Source organism: Pteropus vampyrus, unplaced genomic scaffold (genome assembly GCF_000151845.1).
Source record: "Pteropus vampyrus isolate Shadow unplaced genomic scaffold, Pvam_2.0 Scaffold390, whole genome shotgun sequence".
In the NCBI taxonomy this organism is placed as follows: Eukaryota; Metazoa; Chordata; class Mammalia; order Chiroptera; family Pteropodidae; genus Pteropus; species Pteropus vampyrus.
Genome location: NW_011889171.1, coordinates 2660439 through 2683371, shown reverse-complemented (window position 1 = coordinate 2683371; position 22933 = coordinate 2660439). Strand labels below are relative to the sequence as shown.

Sequence of the window (22933 nt, the reverse complement as noted above, 5' to 3'; positions counted from 1 at the left end):
TATATATATAGCATTGTGTGTTCACTGCCCATAGTTAGATTTCTTTTGTCACCACATATTTGACCCCTTTTACTCCATATATCTTCCCCCTCCCCCCTTCTCCCTGGTAACCACTAGTCTACTGTCCATGTCCATGAGACTCTATTTGTTTGTCATATTTGTTTGTTGATTTTAGATTTATATCCCACATATAAGTGATATCATGTGGTTTTCAATTTTTTCTGTCTGGCTTATTTCACTTAGCATGATTATCTCAAGGTCCATCCATGTTGTTGCAAATAGCAGTATTTCATCTACTCTTATAGCTGAGTAATATTCCATTGTGTATATGTATATGTGTGTGTGTACATATATATATGTGTACACACACACACACACACACACACACACAGTATCTTCTTTATCCAATCATCTATCGTAGGACACTTTGGTTGTTTCCATGTCCTGGCCATCGTGAATAATGCTGCTATGAACATCGGTGTAAAAATATCTTTTCAGATAAATGTTTTCAAATCTTTGAGGTAAATACCCAGTAGAGGGATTGCTGGATCATATGGTAGATCAATTCTTAGTTTTCTGAGGAACCACCACACTATTGTCCATAGTGGCTGTACCAATTTGCAGTCCCGCCAGCAGTGTATGAGGGTTCCTTTTTCTCCATATCCTCTCCAACATTTGTTATTATTTGTCATGTTGATAATAGCCATTCTAACAGGTGTAAGATGATATCTCATTGTGGTTTTGATTTGCATTTTTCTAATAGGTAGTGATGTTGAGCATCCATTCATAAGTGTGTTGGCCATTTGTATCTCTTCTTGGGAGAAGTGTTTGTTCAGGTCCTCTGCCCATTTTTTAATTAGATGGTTTGGGTTTTTTTTGTTGTTTTTATTGAGTTGTATGAGTTCTTTGTATATTTTGGATATTAGGCCCTTATTAGAGGCATTGCTTGCAAATATATTTCCCCATTTGGATGATTGTCTCTTTGTCTTATTGATGGTTTCTTTTGTAGTGCAGAAGCTTTTAAGTTTGATAAGTCCCATACATTTATTTTTGCTTTTCCCTTGCCTTTGAGGTAAAATTCATAAAGTCCTCTTTGAATCCGAGGTCCATGAGTTTGGTCCCTATGCTTTCTTCAGGTCTTATATTCAGGTCCTTGATCCATTTTGAGTTAATGTTGGTGTGTAGTGATAGACAACAGTCTAGTTTCATTCTTTTGCAGGTGGCTTTCCAGTTTTTCCAGCATCACTTATTGAAGAGGCTTTCCTTTCTCCACTATACGTTTTTGTTTTTTGGTTTTTTTTTTTTTTGTCAAATACCATTTGCCCATATAAATATGGGTTTACTTCTGGACTCTCAGTTCAGTTCCACTGGCCCGTGTGTCTGCTTGGCTGCCAATACCATGCCGTTTTGATTACTGTCACTTTGTGGTAAAATTTGAAGTCGGGCATAGTGATACCTCCAGCTTCATTCTTCTTCCACAGGATTGCTTTGACCATTCTTTTTCCTCAGGGGTCTTTTGTGTTTCTATCTGTTTGTAGAATGGCTATTCTACAAATCTGATGGTCTTTTGTTCTATTTCTTTAAAAAATGCCGATGGGATTTTGATGGGGATTGCATTAAATCTGTATAATGCTTTAGGTAATGTGGTCATTTTAACTATGTTGATTCTTCCAATCCAAGAACATGGAATATCTTTCCATTTCTTTGTGTCTTCCTCAATTTCTTTTAATAGGGTCTTATAGTTTTCATTATATAGGTCTTTCATATGTTTCATTAGGTTTATTCCTAGGTATTTTATTCTTTTTGTTGTGAGTGCAAAAGGAATTGTTTTTTTCCACTTCTTTTTCTGACAAGTCAGTATTAGAGCATAGGAATGCTATGGATTTTCGAACATTGATTTTGTATCCAGAAACTTTAAGATATTTGCTTATTATTTCTAGTAGTGTTCTTGTGGAGTCTTTAAGGTTTTCTACATAATCATGTCATCCGCAAAGAGTGATAGTTTGACTTGTTTCCTATTTGGATGCCATTATATTTTTCTTTTGTCTGGTTGCACTCGCTAGCACCTCCAATGTTATATTGAATAACAGTAGCGATAGTGGACAGCCTTGTCTTATTCCTGATCTTAGAGGATAGGTTTTTAGTTTTTCACCATTAAGTATAATGTTACCTGAGGGTTTGTCATAGATGGCCTTTATTATGTTGTTACTTTCCTTCTATGCCGATTTTGTTAAGTGTTTTGATCACAAATGGATGCTGTATTTTGTTGAAGGCTTTGTCTGCATCTATTGATATGATCATATGATTCTTATTTTTTAATTTGTTTATGTGGTGTATCCCATTAATCGATTCGTGTATGGCGAACCATCCCTGCGCCCCTGGGTTGAAGCCCACTTGATTGTGGTGTATAATCTTTTTTAATATGTTGCTGTATTCGGTTCGCTAGTATCTTATTTAGGATTTTTGCATCATGAGAGATATTTGTCTGTAGTTGTCTTTTTGTGTGTTATCTTTACCAGGTTTTGATATCAGAGTCATACTGGCCCTATAAAATGAGTTGGGAAGTATTGCCTCCTCCTTGATTTTTGGCAGAGTTTGAGAAGAATAGGTATTAAATCTTCTTTGAATGTTTGGTAGAATTCAGTAGTGAAGCCATCTTGCCCTAGACTTTTACTTTTTGGTAGGTTTTTGATGATTGTTTCCATTTCCATACTGCTGATAAGTCTATTTAGATTTTCCAGTTCTTCTTGATTCGGTCTAGGAAGGTTGTATATTTCTAAGAAATTGTCCATTTCTTCTAAGCTTTTAAATTTGGTGTTATACACTTCTTTATACACTTTTTCATAGTATTCTTGCTTGATCCTTTGTATTTCTGCAGTGTCTTTCGTCATTTCACCTCTTCATTCCTAATTTTGTTTTTTTGTGCCCTTTCTCTTTTTTCTTTATTGAATCTAGCCAGGGGTTTGTCAATTTTATTTACCTTCTCAAAGAACCAGCTCTTTGTTGCATTTATTTATTTTTGTTTTGTTTTGTTCTCAGTTTCATTTAATTCTGCTCTAATTTTGATTATTTCTTTCTTTCTGCTGATTTAGACTTCATTTGTTCTTTTTTTTTCTAGTTTTAAAGATGAAGTGTTAGGTTGCTTATGTGGGCTCGTTCTTATTTTTGAGGGGAGGCCTGTAGGGCTATCTCTTCTTTATCCATATTCATCCCCCTTTTCCTTTTCTTCTCTTTCACACATAGATGTGAATTAGTAGTTGTTCGATTTTATTTGGAATCTGTGACACATAACCATTGACTTGCTTCACGATTTGGGTTATTTGCCAAGTTTTGGTACTTCTTTATTCTCCATCCTCTCAGCTATTGAGGATGAGCCTTCTTACACTCAGAATTAGCCTCTAGCATAGTTGGCCAACATCCTATTTCCTAGGAACCAGTTGGATAGCAAATCACTCAAATTCTCCATCCAAGTCATGAGGTGGGCAGTGTATTGGTCACTCTTTCCTCTCTCAATCTTTTGCGTGTGCACACACTCACAATTTTTATCTCAAATATATCCTGGAATGGTCACATCTTTCCATTTCATCCTGTGTTATTTTTGGTTGTCAGAATAATCCCACAATCTCCAGCCACATTTCTATCTGTTAGCAGACACAGCTCCTCCCAGTGAGGTTAAATTAGAAATAATTGTCCTTTTATGGCACAGTCTTTCCAATGTGAAATTCATATTGGCTAATCCCAGAGTTTGAGAAATTTCCCATACATCTGGAGGCCTAATATCATCAATCTCCTTCCTGTAAAAGGAGCATCAATTCATCATTTGAGAAGAAATTCTTGCGATCCAGGTGTTAGAGGAACCAACAAAGCCAGCACACCAGTAGAGTTATTAGAGATCACAAGTCTGTATTTGAGAATAAAATTATTTTTTAAAATTATGTAGTTTGGGTTGTGAGCCTGTAAATTCTTTCAAAACAGATTAGTGATTAAAAACTTTGTTTTAATTTTGCAACTTCTTAAACAATTACAGTCCTATTCCAAGGAAACTAAACAAGAAGAGAATCATGCCAATGAGGGGAGTGGAGGCAGGGGTTTTCTCATTGCAACTAAAGTGCATGCCTACCAGCCATTGGGCAAGTAGACTGAGAACTGTTGCAAAGTTGGTTTTTAGGGGTAATTGATATGAAAGTGTACAGCTTGGTGTCACAAAAGTTAGGTGTAGGTTTTCCATTGGAAACTTTCTTATTAGAAATTTCCCCAAATCTCTACCCTAAATCATATAACTTCTCTTAATTTCTCGGTCCTCATCTCATGACCAATTGTTTTTATATAGTAGATATCCAACATAGTAGTATAACAATATTAAATAAAAAAGTAGTCTCTAAATATTGGAAGTAAAATTAAACAAATGAACTTGTGTATTAAATTAGTGTCATAACCACATAGAAACAATTTCATGTCAGTTTTAAGTTTAGGATACAGTAATTTGATCATGCATCCCTAGTGGGACATTCTCTAAGGATTAAAATAATTAAAGGAAAAAATCTTCAACTCCTTTCAATAATTCTTTTTTTTTTTTTTTGGTGGAATATTGGTATTTTTACACTGATGTTGCTATATGTGTGTTGTGGGATAAAATAAATGAGTAATTATATTAGGGTCATTGAGAACTGGAATTTCTTTTGTAGAAGAAAGGAAATACAGATATGATTATTGAAGTTAAACAAAAGCTCTGTAGTCCTGAGTTGAAGAACCAATGTGAATAATTCATGGCATATTTTATCTTAAAATAAGATTCTACCTCTATTCTCCGATCAGAAAAAAAAAATAAGATATCCAATAGTGTGACCCACTTTTTCCATTTAACATTATGTCGTACATCTTTCCTTTAAACTTCAAAAAATATTTTCAATAATTAATAGAATTAGTTTTCCGTCTGATAAGTTACTTCTTAGGAAGAAAAACCCAGAGGCCATCTAGCTACTAGTAGCATGGATTTAGAATTTCCACAGCAAACTCATTGTACCTCCAAAAATGAAAAGTCAGTAGAACTGGTGTTCCAATGCTCTTTCATTTAAAAACAGTATAAAATGCATAGAAATAATGACTCTTAACCATATATTGCTGAGCTAGCATATGATGGGACTCGTTTAAGGGGACACAGAAGATGAGGGATACAAATTCCTTTTGCTGGAGCACATTGGTGGAGATGAGTTCCTGGGAAATGAACATGCAGTTTTTTTCTCTAGGCTGCAAACTTAACGAGTGTATCAGGCTCGAGTCATTTACATAGAATTTGTACCCTCTAAACTAACCAGGCAATATGGGGTTTAGACATCATAGCTAACTATCAATTTTGATAAATCCTATTTATTTTGCTTGGTATCAGAAAGAAATAATTGTGTGGGTGCCTACACACACATCAATTACAGTGGCTTTGTTCTTTATACGGTCGCTCAGTGAAAAGTGTCCTGTGGCCTGTTGTCTTTCCCTTCAGGTATTTCAATTCGAGGATGAAGAGAGTATAAAACCAACAGTCCCGCTTAGACTTGAGCAACCTCTCTCGGAACCGGGAGGATGTGCAGACACGGTTGCCCCACCGGTTTCTTTATGCCGATACACACATCGTGTTCCGTCGGCAGGACCACCTAGGTCCGGGGAAGGTATTTGACGACGTACCCGGAACTGTTTCCAAGGTGTTCTCAGGTTCGGGTTGTGGCGCGGTAGCGGGTTCTGGGAGCCAATGCAACCTGGGTCTTCCTAGGCTCGCGAGAGCTCTCCCTTTTCCTCTGGCTTTGGGGACCCAGCGGCACTGATGGCTCCGGTGTCTGGTTCGCGCAGCCCAGAGAGGGAGGCCCTGGGCTCCAGGGGGAAGCGTCGCAGTTCCTCGAAGAGCCCCAAGTCCAGCAAATCCGCCCGCTCCCCGCGGGGCCGCCGCTCTCGCTCGCACTCCTGCTCTCGGTCCGGGGATCGGAATGGCCTCAGCCATCAGCCGAGTGGCTTCAGCCAAAGCTCCCGAAACCAGCCCTACCGCTCCCGCTCACGGTCACGCTCTCGAGAGCGGCCCTCTGCGACGCGGAACACCCCCTTCGCTTCTGCCTCCTCGTCCGCCTATTATGGCGGCTACTCACGCCCCTACGGGAGCGACAAACCATGGCCTAGCCTCCTGGATAAGGAGAGAGAGGAGAGTCTGCGGCAGAAGTGAGTGAGACAGACGTACCTTCTCTTGCATGAGCCCACCTGCTTTCCGAGTTCGATTTATCATTCATCCCGCTACTGACTTTGCATTTCGCTCTTTGCCTGTCTTGCGCCCATTTTCATTCCTTCGATCCAAGACAATGCTTTGGATTCGCTCCTTTCTTCCCTTAGGTTTTCATTCATCCTCGGTCCCTTTAGTACAGTATCCTGGTCTCCCGCTACCCCCTTCTGCCTCCTGGCTTGTAGCGGACATGGCCTACCGGAATTACATAGCATTTACTTGGTTATCATTCGTGAGCATGTTTTTATTCCCCACTAGACTGATCTCATGGAGAGGAGGAGCTCTATTTTATCAATCACAAAATTCACAGCACTCAACCATTGCTTGTCGAATGATCAGACGGGTTTGAGCTGATAACAGGGTATGTAAGAGTAATGTTTTTTAGAGTTGAGAAGGGTTGAGATTAAGGGTTTAAATTGGAGAGGAGAAAAACCTGAGACTAGACAATTGAATGACCATAGAAAGTGATCTGCTAAACTGTAGGTTAGGCTACGTTGAGAAAGCTCTTGTTAAGTGGTTTCAATCTTGACCAAGAAAAGTAAGGTCCGGGTGAGATCAGGTTTCCTCTAATGAGAGTGAGTATTGGACTGGGAAAATGTATCGTTTAAGGAGAAGGAAAACGGGGTTTTAAGTCAATACCGAATGCTTATTGAATGTTAAATTATGTGTCAGGCACTGTAGTAAGTACATACACTGTGTTAAAAAAAAAATTTCAAGTATTAAGTTATAAAGTATAAGATTAAGTTTCCAACAGCTGGGAGATGTCCCCATGCATTGTTCTGGGAATGGGCAGTCATAAAACACAGTGATGAAGAAGACAGGCTCCAGAATCAGACTGCCTGAGTTTGAAGCCCTGCTTTGCTAACTTAGTAGTTGTGTGACTTTGAGCAAATTACTTAACCTCTCTGAGCTTCATTTCTTCATTTAAATGGGGATAAAATTAGCATGACTGTTTTCAGAGTTGTAATGATTTCACAGTTATAATGATTTCAGATATAGTGTTCAGAGCATAATAGTCCTTAAGTGTTAGGTATTAGGTTTTCCTGCTAGGGAACAGAAACAGTAAAAATGGCCCTGAGTTAGGTCGAAGACCTACCACTCCAAATTAAAATTTTCAGAAAGCTACTACCCCCAAGTTATGTCAATCAAAAAGCAACCAGCTTCTTACTAGACAATTCTCACCAAAAGATGTTGGAACTTCTTGGATGAAATTTGCATTTGTACATTTAGAAGATAAATAATTTATTTTAAGAGTACAAATGAGGCCAGGTAGCAGCAGGGATGAGAACTTGACTGCTTACTCTTTACAGCCTGTCAGGCATTCTTCTCTCTGTATGCATAATATTCCAAGTTTAGTTATAAATATGTCCCTTATTAGATGCTGTCTGTTTCTTCAAGTGGGAAACCTGAGTCTGACTGCATGATTATAATACTCCTCCTCCTGAAGAAAGCAGTAAAAAATCGTTTATTCAGACAATCAAACCAATTATATATTTATTTCGTAAAGTATTTTTTTTAATGGAGTCACAAGCAGCTAAACTTAGGAATTGAGCCTTAGATTTTTTTGTTTTGTTCGTTTATGAGTAATAGCAAAAATTAAGAGAAGAAATCACAAACATAAATTTGAAGAGTTATCTTTCTGAATTCTCACAAAAACCATATTGCTTTGCTCATTTTACATTTGGGATAACTAAGATTCAGACATTTTAGTAATTTGTTTATAACAGCCAAAGAGTAGTTGGCAGAAGTTTTTGTGTGCTTATAATTACCATACAATTGAAGAGTGCCATGGAATACGATTATGGTAAATGTACCTTATCGCCATTGGAAGAAATAAATTATCAGGCAGTCATTTTTCAAAAAAAAAAAAATTTGTGATCTCCAAGAGTAGAGAATGTATTCCTTTTCTAAATAGGAACTAAAGGGAAAACAGAAAAAGAAAATCCTGTATCTCATCGAGTACAATTTTTATCAAAAATTCACTTTCATTTTCAGAGCTCCCTTTTTTCTCTACTTCTAATGCTTCATTTTTATTTTCTTCATTTATTCCTGAGTTTCTGCAAATGAAGTTTGGACCAAATCAAAAGTAAAGACTTCTCTTTACTTTCATAAATGGATGTGAACAAATGAAGTAATTTCCAAATGTAAAACTGTGTCTGTCACATTTTGAAGAAGACAGTGAACAGTTAGGAGCTATGTCATGCCTGTGACAGAAAGAATACACTTGACAGTCTCCAAGGCTGCATTTCTGGCCCAGCCCTCTCAGTCTGTCTGTAGGCTGTACTATTTGATAGTGCTATCAAAACATCAGATCATAAGTTTACATTTGAGTTTACATTTAAGCCAAGTTTTTATTAAAGTTTTTTGTTTTTGTTTGTCTTTTTATTTTTTTGGTTGTTTTTTTTTTTTTTTAGATGAGGTAACCCTTGGTTGACCTCACAGATTGTAAGGACCTTGTCAACTTACAATCCCTTATTTTTTTTATTTTTTACGGCTACACCACCTGGTCTTCCTGGGTGGTCTCCCATCCAGGTACTAACCAGGCCCAACCCTCCTTAGCTTCTGAAATCAGATGGGATCAGGCTTGTTCAGAGTAGCATGGCCATAGACTGAAGTTTTTTAAATGTAAGAGAAAATAGGACTTAACTGGACTCTTTTGAATTTGATCATATATTTAGGAAACAGAATTAGACATGGAGTTATAATTTACATACTTATATCTTCTAGGAGATTAAGTGAGAGAGAGAGGATTGGAGAATTGGGAGCTCCTGAAGTATGGGGACTTTCTCCAAAGAATCCAGAACCAGAGTAAGTGATTTAAAAATGCATTTTTTAAAAATAACGTTTGTTTAAATCCAGAGTCTATTGTCAAAATTTTTAAGTGAAAAACTTTAAGTACAGCTCACATTTTTCTTCTTTCTAGTGATTTATGCTATTCTACCCCTTAAGTTTTGAAAACATTGAACATACCTAAGGTTTAAAACATGTTTCTAGTAGATTTTAGCTTGCTAATTGTTCTCTTTAAATTGTAATTCATGGAGGTGCTAATTTCCTATTCATAGAGGGGTTCGGTGTTAAATACATTTACACTATTTCTAATTATGTTTTCTCAACCCAGTAGCAGATTGTATGTCAGATGTTAGCATTACAAAGGAATTTTTTGAGGTATAATTGACATTCAACATTATATTAGTTTCAGGCATACAACATAATGATTTGATATTTGTATATATTGCAAAATGATCACCACAATAAGTCTAGTTAATATTAGTCACCATACATACTTACAGAATTTTTTTTCTTGTAATGAGAACTTTTAAAATGTACTCTCTTAGCAACTTTCAAATATGCAATACAATATTAACTATAGTTGCCATGCTGTACATTACATCCCTATAACTTATTTGTTTTATGACTGGAAATTTTGTATCTTTGACTCTCATCACCCATTTTGCCAACCTCTGCCTCTGGCAACCACCAGTCTATTCTTTGTGTCTGTGAGCTTTGTTTGTTTGTGTTTGTTTTAGATTCCATATGTAAGTGAGATCATATAGTATTTGTCTTTCTCTGTCTGACTTATTTCACTTAGCATAATGCCTTCAAGGGTCCATCCATGTTGTTGCAAATGGCAAGATTTCCTTTTTATAGCTGAATAATATTCCATTGTGTGTGTGAGTGTATACATATATACCACATTTTCTATATCCATTCATCTGTCAATGGATACTTAAGTTGTTTCCATATCTTGGCTGTTGTAAATAATGCTACAGTGAACATGGAGGTGCATATATCTTTTCAAATTAGTGTTTTTGGTTTTTTTTGGATAAAAATTCAGAACAGGAATTGCTGGATCATATGGTAGTTCTATTTTTAATTTTTTAGGGTCAAAAGGAAAGTTTATTAAAGAGGAGGAAAGGTAAAGACTAAAGAAAGCAAAGACAAAATCCCAAGACAAGGGAAAAAGACCTATTTTTAATTTTTTGAGGAAATTCCATACTGTTTCTCATAACAGCTATACCAATTTACAATCCTACCAAGAGTGCACAAGGGTTCCCTTCATATCCTTGTCAACACTTGTTATTTCTTGTCCTTTTGATAATAGCCATTCTAACAGGTGTGAGGTGATATCTCATGTGGTTTTGATTTGCATTTCTCTGATTTTTAATAATGTTAAACATTTTTTCATGTACCTGTTGGCCATCTGTATGTCTTCTTTGGAAAAATGTCTATTCAGGTCCTCTGCCCATTTTCTAATCAGATGATGATGATGATGATGATGATGATGATGATGATGATTTTGCTATTGAGTTATAGGCATTCTTTATATATTTTGGATATTAACTCCTTTTCAGATATATGATTTGCAAATATTTTCTCCCATTCAGTAGGTTACCTTTTCATTTTGTTGATGGTATCCTTTGCTGTGTAGGTTTTTAGTTTGGAGTAGTCTCACTTGTTTATTTTTACTTTTGTTGCTTTGCTTTTGGTGTCAAATCTGAAGTCATTGCCAAGACTGATGTTACGTAGCTTACCACCTATATTTTCTTCTAGTTTTGTGTTTTCAGGTTTTACATTCAATTCTTTAATCCATTTTGAGTTAATTTTTGTGTATGGTAGAAGATAGTGATCCATTTTTACTCTTTTGCATGTGGCTGTCCAGTTTCCCCAGCACCATTTATTGAAAAGACTTGTCCTTTCCCCAGTGTGTATTCCTGGCTCCTTTGTTGTAAATTAATTGACCACATATGTCTAGGTTTATTTCTGGGCTCTTTATTCTGTTCTCAAAGGAATTTTTTATAATGAGTATACCGATATAGTTTTGTTTAGTTTTCCTGCATCAGATAGTATCTGAAGGCTTAATCCTCCTTCCTTTTCCTTATTTTTTTCTCTTTTGCTATTCATAAGCTGCTCCTTCTCTCTATTTCTGTGTCTACTTTAGGTTGAGTTGAGACAATATACTTTGTAATTTCACAGGTATACTTTGTAATTTTTGACAGGGTGGTAAAGCATTATTATCAGAAACTTGTTCTTACAAATAATAACAACCCGAATAGAATTAGAGTTAGACAGAACCCTAAAATAATTTTCTAGGGTTATTCCAAATCTGATCTCCAGATGAAAAGATTATATGATATGGAAATCCTATTTGAAACTATTTTAAAATTTTAATAACTCATTTTCAAAATTCTCCACGACGAATTGAAATCTATTTATACTGTAGTGTGTGAGGTTCTTCTTGCTCTGGGGAGAAAGAACAGTTGCTGCTCTGCCATATGTCCTTTACACACATAGAATAAATTATGACATCTTCCCTCAGTCTTCTTATCTCCACTTTCTTTCATCTTTTCCTGTGGAGCCTATTTCCTTACATTATCCTGTGGTTTCTTCCGAAAATGTAAATCTTACATGCTTATTTCAGTTTGAATAGCACTTCATATGGTGTAAAGCATTATGCAAGTGTAAATGATTATTATATTATGATGGTTATATAATACATTATGATGATTATATTATTATCCTCGAACTGTACTCTTAGAAAAGCAGTCCAGTGCTTGCTTTTAATGGTTCGTGGACAATCATTTGTCATTGAAAAATTTAAGTCTATATTTTTTACTCCATAGTCCATGTTTCATCCTTTTTCTGATTCTTACAATCATCTTCTTTAAATTCAGCTCTGATGAACATACACCAGTAGAGGATGAAGAGCCAAAGAAAAGCACCACTTCAGCTTCTACTTCAGAAGGTATCTTTTAAATACAGAGCTTTTTTATATTGAGAAGTTACAAAATGAGTTTATGTTGAATATTAAACTTTGTTTTTACTCAATTTACCCATCATCTTTTCCTCGTTCATATTTCATATATAATAAAATTGATGCCCAGAAATGCTTCTTTAGAAGTTAGTTTCTTATTTGTATTTTATGTAGAAGAAAAGAAGAAGAAGAAGAAGTCTAGTCATTCAAAAGAAAGGTCCAAGAAAAGGAGAAAGAAAAAATCATCTAAAAGAAAACACAAGAAGTATTCTGACGATAGTGACAGTGACTCTGATTCCGAAACAGACTCCAGTGGTAAGAAAGTCAACATAATTCTGCGAGCCTTGTTTCAAAACTGGTTTTACTTCTTAAAGCCTATTCAGAAGAAGGTTCTTAGAAACAATAATATTAGTTAAGAGTTTTTGAAGACTTACTTTGTGCCGGACACCCTGCTAAGTGCTTGATAGTCATCATTGCTATTTAGTCCACACAGTGACCACAGGATACATCTTAGAGATGAGGAAAGGGAGGCACAGAGCAGATTGTAAGTACCACCCTCAAGGTCACACAGTTGGGATTCGAACTTAAGCAGTGTGACTCCAGATTGGTTGTGTGTAGTTGCACAAGGCATGTGGCACTGAACCAAGTCAGGGCTGTGAGACTTGAGGTGCCAAACCAAGCCGTACAGGGCTGTATCAGCCCAGTGGAGCAGCTCTTTTGTGTAATTCTCACACTCAGTGGGCACCTTTGTGCACTTTTCAAAAAGACGCACCATAAAGGACTCCCTTCAGGCTGGCAGCTGATTTGAGGAAGACACCCCTGTGAGTGGCACATCACAAAAAGCCACCTTGTTTGTGTCCTCTCCTGGCTGATGATTGACAGAGGGTGCCTCCTCTGGGGACACTATACCAGGCACCCCTTTCTCTGATGTCATCTGTGTTTCCTCGCCCCCACTGTCACTTTTCTTCCTCACTGCTGGAAGACCGGACTTTCTTAAAGCACAAATCTGAGCATGTCAGTCCCCTACTTAAAATCCTTCAGTAGCTCTCCATAGCCTTCAGGGTAAAGTTCAAACCCTGGTTGAACCCTCTCTAATCACATATACCCTGTCATTTTCTCTCCTAGCATCCTCTGTAGCCTGAGAACTATTTTCTGTCTCCTCAATATTCCGTGTTCTTTCTCTTGATTTTGTTACTTGATATGAGGTTTGCCTGCAATGCCAATCTCTCCCTGCATGCAGCTTGTCTTACTCATTTCAACAGTGGGCAGGCATCACTTTTGTAGTAAAACCAATTTTAAAAAGAACTAGCTTAAGAGTCACCCTTGCCTGGTCAACCATTCCTCAAATACCCTCCCCAAATCAGCCTGCATTTGAGACTCCTCTGTAGGCCCAGAGTACCCCAGCCTTCCCCTGTCACTCTGGATTCTCTTTATCTCTTTACCTCTGTCTCCCCCATTAGACTGAGCTCCTGGAAAGCATCCTCCAAATGTATACATAGGGTTTTCCCCGCTTTCCATTATGAAAATACTCAAACACTCAAGAAAAGTAAAGGAAATAGTATAATAGTATATACTTATTTCCTAGATTTTAACAATTGTTAGTGTTTTGACATTTGTTTCAAATATGATTTTTTTGCTTGAAATAGTCAAAGTAAATTACAAATATCACACTGCCACCCTAAATATTTCTGTATTCATCTCTCAAAAATGACATTTTCCTGCTTAATCACAATACTATTATCTTAAGCAACAAAATTAATAGTAATACCCTACATCAGTGGTCCCCAAACTTTTTTGGCACCAGGGACCGATGCTCCTATGAGAATCTTAATGCCTGATGATCTGAGGTGGAGCTGAGGTAGTGATGCTAGTGCTGGGGAGTGGCTGCAAATACAGATGAAGCTTCGCTAGCTCACCCGCCGCTCACCTCCTGCTTTGCTGATATAGGGACCCCTGCCCTGTATCACTAAATACTGTGACTTGAAGTTGTGTCCCCAGTGCCTGGCACCTTTCATAACAAGTAGCAATAAATGTTTGAATGAATTTATTTCTGTGTAATCACAAATAGAACAGCAATTGGATATTTATCTACTCAAAAGTATTGAAGGTTTAGAGTTAATTTTTTTAATTATAATGTGCTTTAATTTGTAGACGAAGATACAAAAAGGAGAGCAAAGAAAGCCAAGAAAAAGGAAAAGAAGAAGAAACGCAGATCGTCAGTTTTTTCAATGTTTATTATGGGAAAGTTTAAATATATATATAAAATTACATAAAATAGTAAAATTAACCCCCATGTAACCATCAGTCAGCTTGGAAAACTACCAATTCTTGGGCTGTCTCCACTGCCCCCCTCATTATTTTGAAACCTATTCCAGATATCATTTCATTCATAAACCAGCATGTTTCTCCAAAATACAGGCATTCTTTTACTGTTATCACACCTAAAATATTTAACAATAATTTATCAATTCTCAGCAATTTTTTTACAGTTTATTCAAATCAGAATCCAAATAATGTCTCTAAATTGAGATTGATTGACATGTCTCTTACATCTCTAAATAGATAGGTTCCCCTTCTGTTTTTGTTTTTGGAATTTATTTGTTGAAGAAACCAAATCATTTGTCTTATAGAGGTCCCTGCAGTATGGATTTTGCTGATTGTATTTTTACAGTGTCCTTTTAAAATGTTCTTTGTCCTCTGTATTTCCTATAGATTGATAGTTAGGTCTAGTCTTAATTCAGATTTGAGTTTTGATTTGAGTTTTTGGCGGGAATACTTCATAGGTGATGCTGTGTACTTCCATCAGGACGCAGATAATGTCTGATTGTCTCTTTTCATGTTAACAGTCATTGATGAATTGCCTAGGTCTCTTATTTCATTAGGGATTGCAAAATGGTGATAGTCTAATTCTGGCTTTCTTTCTTCATTTATTAAGGTAGAATAATTCTATAAGCGAAACCTACCCTTATCAACCATTTGGTTACCCTGAAGAACAGTTTGTATAGGAAAGGCAGGATAATTGCTTACTATTTGTTTTATGAATTTTCAAAATAATGAGTTCGGTTATTCTAGTATCATTCTGAACCCAAGTATTCATACATGTTTGATACTTTTTAATCCATTACACTTAAAATTATTGATGCTCAAATTGGTAGAAGCTGTTTTTTAAACCACTTTATTTCTGTTATCTTTCTATAGCATTAGAACCGTATTTCATTGTTCCCTTTAGAGATCTTTTTTTATAGTGAATTGTGATTTGGTTAAATTAGAAAATTTTTTTAATTAAAATTATTCTTTAACAAGTTTGAATAAGCTGAGAATTCAAATCATTTTAATGTCTTAAATTGCCTTGAAAAAACAATATGCCCTTTAACATGGGAATATTAAGTCAATTTGTATCAAATCATAATCATTACAGGAAGAAATACAAGAAAAAGAAGTCTAAAAAGAGCAGAAAAGATTCCAGTGATTCAAGCTCTAAAGATTCCCAAGAGGAGTTTCTGGACAATCCCTGGAAGGATCGATCAAGTAGGTTCTTCTGATAGACTTCGACTTCAGAACAGATAAAACATTAATTTAACCAATTAGTCTAAATGTGAATATGTTTCTGAACATCTTTTGTGCAGAGCCTGAAGAACCCTCAGATTTAATTGGCCCAGAGGCTCCAAAAACACTTGCCTCTCAAGACGATAAACCTTTGAAGTAGGTAACAGTTTATTTACAACATCTAAAGTACCTCCTCAAAAGTATGTCCCTCACTTCCTTTCCAAGCTTATCTCCCTCTGCTCCCTTATTTATGCCTGAGATTCCAACTGAGCTAAACTAAAACGTCCCTGTGTTTACTCTGCACTTTCCCACATAGTGTCTTATTTACCTTATTTCTTCCCCCACCATGCCTTCCCTTCTTTTCCCAGCCCTGTTTTCTTCACTACCCTCAATTTCTTCTTCTTAAAATCCTTACCATCCTTCAAAGCCCTTTTCAAAAGAAGAGGTATGTCCTGATTCCTAATACCTCCCCTCCACAAGTAGGTGTGATTTCTATCCCTCTTTAATCTTTTAGTCCTCGCAGCATTTTCTATTTCTTTTGTGCAATGTATTATATATCCTACATTTTATTGCAGTTATATATTTATTAATATGTAAATTCCACCAGAACAGAGATTATATTTGTATTACAAGCTTTGAGTTTAATAGATATTCAAGAAGCAGTCGATGAATAAAGGAATGGTAGTTTTTAAAGTCCCCTTGAATGAAAGTTAATAGATAATTGTTACTATATAGTGTTATTATTGGTTATAAGTCTAAAAAGTGTATTAGTTTGAGATATGTTATTTCTGTATTTTTTTTAAGTGAAAAGGGGAAAGGAATTCAAGGAAGGCAGAAGCAGTAAAGGCAGTGCCTATAGGGATGAATTCATCCGTAATTGTAAAATATGAGTCTGTTTACTAACATCGGTTCTTTTGTTCTTCCAAAGTATCTCTACATTTTTAGGTTAGGTTGCCAGTATCTTTTTTTATTTCGTATCTTGGTACAGATAGTTTATCCTCTGGAGGATGTAGGTCACTGCATTGTTCACTAATTAAATTGAAGTAAATCATATTGGCTTCCCAGAATGCCGCCACTTAGCAACTGTTATTCCTACTGTTTTCTGAGAATAAATGAATTTTTGTACTTTCTTTAGATGATGAGTCTTTTATAATGAATCTTTCTGAATTCTGAATTGCTTTGTAGCTATGGTCATGCGCTGTTACCTGGTGAAGGTGCAGCTATGGCTGAATATGTAAAAGCTGGAAAACGAATCCCACGAAGAGGTGAAATTGGCTTGACAAGTGAAGAAATTGCATCATTTGAGTGCTCAGGTTATGTAATGAGTGGTAGCAGGTATGTTCTTGGCATTAAAGTCAGTTTCTGTGATCAAATCATTTCCTTCTTTCTCACTGCCAGAATTATATTTGGTGATTGATTTTCACTGAGTGACCATTCCTAATGAAAAGTACAGTATAAATATTGTTTTAATATCGGTTTTTATTGGTATAAATATAGTTGTCTAAAATTCCAAGTATGTATGCAACTCAGCCTCAGACTCAGCTTTATCAAAGAATCAGTCTTTCCAGTACCTTATTTCATATTTTGGTACAGATAGTTTATCCTCTGGATGATGTAGGTAAATTCAGCTATTTATCACTGCCCCATGAGGAATGTGAAATTTCTAGTAGTTAGGAAAGCATTTTCAGAGTGCTGACCGTTACACCATGGAACCAACTCAGAAAGCATTTTCGTAAGGCAATGTTTCCTGGTTTCTGAGTTTGCCTCTCATTTTCTGTGGACTCAGAACATGAACTCTCCAGTTCTCTGTGGACTCTGAGAATGAAGAGCAGGAAAGGATTATGACAGACACCAGGTTCAGCATGGAGAAATGAATATAAAATTAGAGAAGAGAAAGCAAAGTACCAGAAAGAACAAGGGTAGTGAGTGAATAGGGTGTCTATATAAAAAATCAAGCTGAATTTTGGATTTTTAAAAACTCTATAAACTTTTAAAAGTAGATAAATATTTTAAAATAAAATTAGAGGCAAATATTTATAGCACCTCCAGAACCTTGGAATTTTGAGGACCAACATTTGAAAACATTATCTGATGACCAGCACAGTAAGATTAAAAAAAAAAAAAATAGAGGCATAAGAATTGGAAAGGAGGACATAACACTGTAACATTTTGTGAACGATATGATTGTTTACATAGAAAATCCTAAAGAATCTTCAGGTAAATTATAAATAATAGGGTTTAACAAATGGTTGGATATAAGGTTAATACACAAAAACCAGTTGCATTTCTATGCACCAGCAACAAACAACTGGAAAATGTAATTAAATAAAAACAAAACAACATAATCATATCAGGGAATATGAAGGACTTAGGAATAAATGTTAACAAAAGATATCCAGGACCTCTACAGGGAAAACTATAAAACATCATTAAGAGACATTAAAGAAAACGTAAATAAATGGAGAGAGATTATGTTCACGGATAGAAAGGTAATATCATAAAATTGCCAGTTCTTCCCATATTGATCTGTAGATTCAGTGCAGTTCCAATCTAAATCAAAACAGAGTGTTTCATGAAACTTAATTAGATGGTTCTAAAATTTATATGTTAGACTAGAGGGCCAAGAATAGCCAGGTCACTTCTGAAGAGAAAGAGCAAGAAGATGAGATTCGCCCCGCCGGATATAAAGACTTACTGTGAAGCTTATAACAGTTTAGAAAGTGTGGAGGAACAAATGAATTGTTCAATGGAATACAGAGCCCAGGGACAGAGCCATACGTCTGTGGAATTTAGGTATTTGAAAGAAATGGCATATCATACCACTGGGGAAGAAAGAAACTATTTAGTAAATGGATCAGGAAAAGAATCATTATTCATATGGAAAAAGATGAAATTAGAACCCTGATTATATCCCCATATTTAAAAATTAATGTAGCTAGATTAAGGACTTAAATGTCCTTTAGCACTCAGTATAAAATATGAGCATGCCTCTATTAGATCTTGGGGTGGAGGAAGCATTTCTTAAAAGAGATTAAAAAAATGCAGTAACCATACAATAAAATATTGATATATTTGCCTAGGTTAAAAGTAAGAACTTTTGTTCATCAAAAGACATCTTAAAATAAGTAAAAAGACAAGTTCCAAGCTGGGATAAGATCATACAATACACACAACTGTTAAAGAGTTAGCATTGAAAATATTTAAAGAATATCTGTAAATAACCCCCCAAAAAAGTGGGAAAATGACACCAACAGGCATTTGTCAGAAAAATATATATGGACTATACGTACATAAAAAGATGTTCATTGTCATTGGAAATGGAAATTTAGAACGTACTGAAATACCATTTTACATCCATTTGATAGATAAAAGTTCAAAGTTCTGACAATAGCAAGCACTTGAGAGGATATGGATGTACAGGATCTCTTAAATATTACTAATAGTAGTACAGATTGGTCCAACCACTTTGGAAAACAGTCTGACATTATCTTGGAAAGTTGAGCATTCATATACTTTTATGACCCAGCAACTCCATACCTAGATATCCAAAAGAAAATCTTTCCCATGTACTAGGAGACGTGTACATAGAGGTTTATTACAGCAGCATTTACATAGCACTTCTTGTTCCAGATAAACTACTCACTGTACCCTGAGCAACCTAAATACATTGTCATCTCCTTGACTCTCCATCATGCCATTCCCCCACCTTCACACTAACCTGAAATGATTCTCCCCTTCTTCTCACTCACTCTTCTCTATTTTTCTAGACATAGCTCAAACTTCATCTTGAACTGATTGTATAGGATTGGGTACATATACATAAAAGAGGCAGGTTTTCATGAAGTTTTTCCTCTAAATAAGCGACCTTTTGAAGATGATGTAATAGTTTCTTTTTGCCTCTGCCCCTGTACTTTCCTGATTTGACTCTTGTGCTAAATTCCTTCTTTTCTTTGAGCTGCTACTGGATTCTAAGGAGTTAAATTCAATTGTGAATTGAGACTTAGTTCTTTTGGTTGTGCAACAAATTTGAACCTTGGAGAAGTTCCACCTCATTGATGACAACTTAAATCTTTATCTTATTATCAGTTCCACAAAGGCAAATTGCACATCACCTAGGAAGTTTAATAATTTGCCTGTTTCTGGTTGTTCTACTGGAAACAACAGAACTAGACTGATGCTGTATTAGAAATTAATAACAGTCACGATATTGACAGAACATCAGGTCATTATTTGAATACTAAAAATAAAGGACACAGCAGATAAAACAAATGATCTTTTGAAAAATCAAACTCATTACAAAAACAATTTCTATTTGTCAGCTTCTTAACTAGACCACTCTATATTAAGAAAGGATGAGTGAGGAAGTACTATGAGAATAATTGCTGAGAAATTAAGCTCAAAATAAAATTATCTCCAGGCATCGCCGAATGGAGGCTGTGCGACTGCGAAAAGAGAACCAGATCTATAGTGCCGATGAGAAGAGAGCTCTTGCATCCTTTAACCAAGAAGAGAGACGAAAGAGAGAAAACAAGATTCTGGCCAGTTTTCGAGAGATGGTATACAGAAAAACTAAAGGGAAAGATGACAAATAAGGAGTTTTGGATTGTTCGGCAGACGTTTTTAACAACATAAAAGAAAGTCTCGGTTCCATATATACATACAAAAAGATTTTGATCTGAAAAAGCTTTACAGTGCTACTGTGCCTTCTATTTAATTCTTTCAGTCCTTCAATATAACTTTAGCAAGTTCTTTGGGTTATTTTGGATTGACCATAAAATTTCCTGGTTTAAACATCCAAATTATGAATGAAATCCTACTATATTGGGGGAGGTGACATTGAGAGAAAGTGTCAGTGAGATAAGAAACTTAACTCTCATATCATGGGACAGTGTTGCTCTTAGCTCGACATGACACACCCCCCAAATGAACTTGTGGGAAATTATCATTCCTCTATATTGGATGTGTCATAAATGGACTTGATAGAAACATACAGGAGGCCAGTTTTGTTAACAAAATGAAGGTATTGCTGAAAAAAGCAAATCTGGAATTTGAAGATTGACTTGTAGTATACAATATATAATCTGCACCGGAAATCATGTATTTCAGTTTTATCTCCTACCTGTGCCCCAAAACCAACAAACCAAAAAGAAAAACTATCCCACAGACTTGTTGAATTGAAATGTGAACATGAGTTTTAAAAATTCTTAATAGGTTACTTAAAAATGTGTTTTTTCGAATTTAAACTATTGGAAAGTCTGTTGTGCCAATGTAAGTACATTATTTCCATCTAAGCTGTGCTTAGATCATAATTTTAATACTAGAAATGAATGGGAGTCAACTGTGATCAGGAGTTTAATAGGGAAAAATATAATGAATCATGTTTTAACTTACCTGTTTCATGCGGATGAAGCTAAAATGATATTAAACATTTTTTGTCCGTCCTGTATGTAATAGGCAGATTTTATTATAAACATTGTTAAAGTTTTCAGTTTATTTTTTACATCTGTCATTCAGTTTAATCTTTAACTTTTTTATGCCTACTATTGACTTTTAAGTTTGGGAGAAATGGAATATTCTGGGACTGTGAGATCATGATCTTTTTCATTTTGTTCAATTTTAGTTGTTAGGTCACAAGAGTGAAAGGGGGAGGGGACAGTGGAAGTTCTGGTTGTCTTTGTTTTGAGCTGCATTATTATTATGTGCCTAGCATAAATTTTAATTACCTGGGTTATGGGGAAATTCTGACTCTGCTGTTATAAAATGCCCTCTCCTCTCTACTTATAATAGTTTAAAGTGGGTTTTTTCAAAGTTTTAAAATAAGGCAGTCAAATTTTAAAGCATAGATCAGAAGTTTACTATTTAGCACATGTTCCAGGAAAATGTCTACCTTTAACTCATAACTAATGAACTAAACAGCCAGTTGACATGTAACAGTTAGGACCCTTGAATTTGAACTGATTTCTATGTATTATCATTGCTGCCTAGCCTAAGAAATCTATTATTCCTAAAAGTTAAAAGGAAACTAGGTCCCCAATTTGTGAGTGTTAATCCATCTACTTCCCTGTGTAATAAAACCTAAATTTATAATCACCATTTAAGAATTTGCTCTCTAAGAAAATTATTGTTATTGGCTCCTGGAGACTGAATGAATTTGTTCTCCTGTTTTCAGTAGGCAAGGTAATTTAAATGCAACGATTTTGTGATATATGAATATTGTTGATTTTCATTGGATTTGCCTGTCTCCTCCACAGAGTAAATACTCAACAAATGCTTGTCAAGTAAAAAAAATATATATATTAATTCATTTCATTCATCAATAATTTTTCAGAAAAGATCTGCCAAAGAACAGCTTCAGTAACATATTCTTTGGAAAAAGGAAGAAGAATGAAAGAGCTTAAAGTATTTTATTTTCAGTACATGAGAGTTACTGCTTCAAACTGTTTAATTACGTGAGCCACAAGTCTAATAGGAGGGTTATTGTATTTGAAATGCTCTATCTGTTATTCTTCAAGGAGACTTACCTAGTTTCCTACCTCCTCGCCTATTGCTCTAAGATTTTTCCCCCTTTTATTTATTTATTGCATAAATGTAACAGTTAAAAAAAGAAGAAAGAAAAATTATCCATTGTCTTACCACATCAATTGTCTTTAGGATTCTGTGTTCCCTTCCAGTGCTTGTCTATGTGAATATGTATTCTGATGTACCAGTAAGTAATCACTCATAATGTAATTCTGTCTTTGGTGTTTTAAAACTTTGCAGCCAGGCAAGACAGCCTCACAGGGATGGTAGGAACAAGTGATAATCTGGTGTGAGGATGGGAAGAAGACAAGAAATAAGTAAGGGTGGTGACTGAGCCTTCCTTATTTCATTGCCCCCAGTCCTCAAGCCACCTTCCTGCCATCAAGGTTGTGATGATGTATTGTGGCAGGCAGCATTCCAGGCTTCAGAGTTCCAGAATGTATTGTTTAATGATGGGGCTAAATTTGCAGTAAACGAAGGGATCTGTTAGTAGAGAAACCCTTCAGATTGGTTATATTACGAGCCGTAGAACTGTTACCATTTTTCTGTTCCCCAGTTGTGCCATAAAGAGGGGTGTCTGGGTGGAGACTTAGGCTCCGATGGGGAAACAAGCAGCCAAAGTGCCAGTCTCAGTTGGTCTGACAGGTGAATTTTAGCAGGTCTCTAAACTCAGCTTCTATATCTGTAAGACTCTGAATGATGCAGATAGTGGTGGAAAAAACCTTTTAGAAAATAGAACTTACTGGTTACTCTGCTAGCGTGATGTAAGTTGCCAAATGGAAAATTAATGAATGCAAAATAAATACAGCTGGATTGTGTGCCACATGTTTATTATTCAATAAATATTCTGTGGTTTGATG

The 22933-nt window shown here is 35.8% G+C and overlaps 1 protein-coding gene and 1 pseudogene across 2 annotated transcripts; one reads left to right on the top strand and one right to left on the bottom strand.

The window, feature by feature from the left end:
• The first annotated feature begins 5650 nt into the window (after nucleotides 1-5650).
• On the top strand, nucleotides 5651-22931 carry NKAP (NFKB activating protein). 2 transcript variants are annotated; one of them, XM_011380218.2, is made up of 9 exons: nucleotides 5651-6198; nucleotides 8984-9064; nucleotides 11929-11999; nucleotides 12183-12323; nucleotides 14160-14223; nucleotides 15427-15536; nucleotides 15635-15710; nucleotides 16740-16889; nucleotides 19972-22931. In XM_011380218.2, exons 1-9 carry the CDS (start codon nucleotides 5813-5815, stop codon nucleotides 20144-20146), a joined length of 1254 nt encoding a protein of 417 aa, XP_011378520.1. In that variant the 5' UTR covers nucleotides 5651-5812; the 3' UTR covers nucleotides 20147-22931. The 2 variants fall into 2 exon arrangements, with proteins under 2 accessions (XP_011378520.1, XP_023379078.1); XM_023523310.1 differs by having other exon boundaries at nucleotides 5664-6198; nucleotides 21883-22931.
• On the bottom strand, nucleotides 8748-8866 carry LOC111731656 (annotated as a pseudogene).
• Nucleotides 22932-22933: the final 2 nt, after the last annotated feature.

Bases quoted from the DNA above. Each gene is read 5' to 3' on its own strand.
- NKAP (XM_011380218.2), top strand. From the start codon at position 5,813: ATGGCTCCGGTGTCTGGTTCGCGCAGCCCAGAGAGGGAGGCCCTGGGC. The intron at 9,065-11,928 runs GTAAGTGATTTA...CTTTAAATTCAG, and splicing joins CCAAAGAATCCAGAACCAGA to CTCTGATGAACATACACCAG. The intron at 12,324-14,159 runs GTAAGAAAGTCA...TTTAATTTGTAG, and splicing joins TTCCGAAACAGACTCCAGTG to ACGAAGATACAAAAAGGAGA.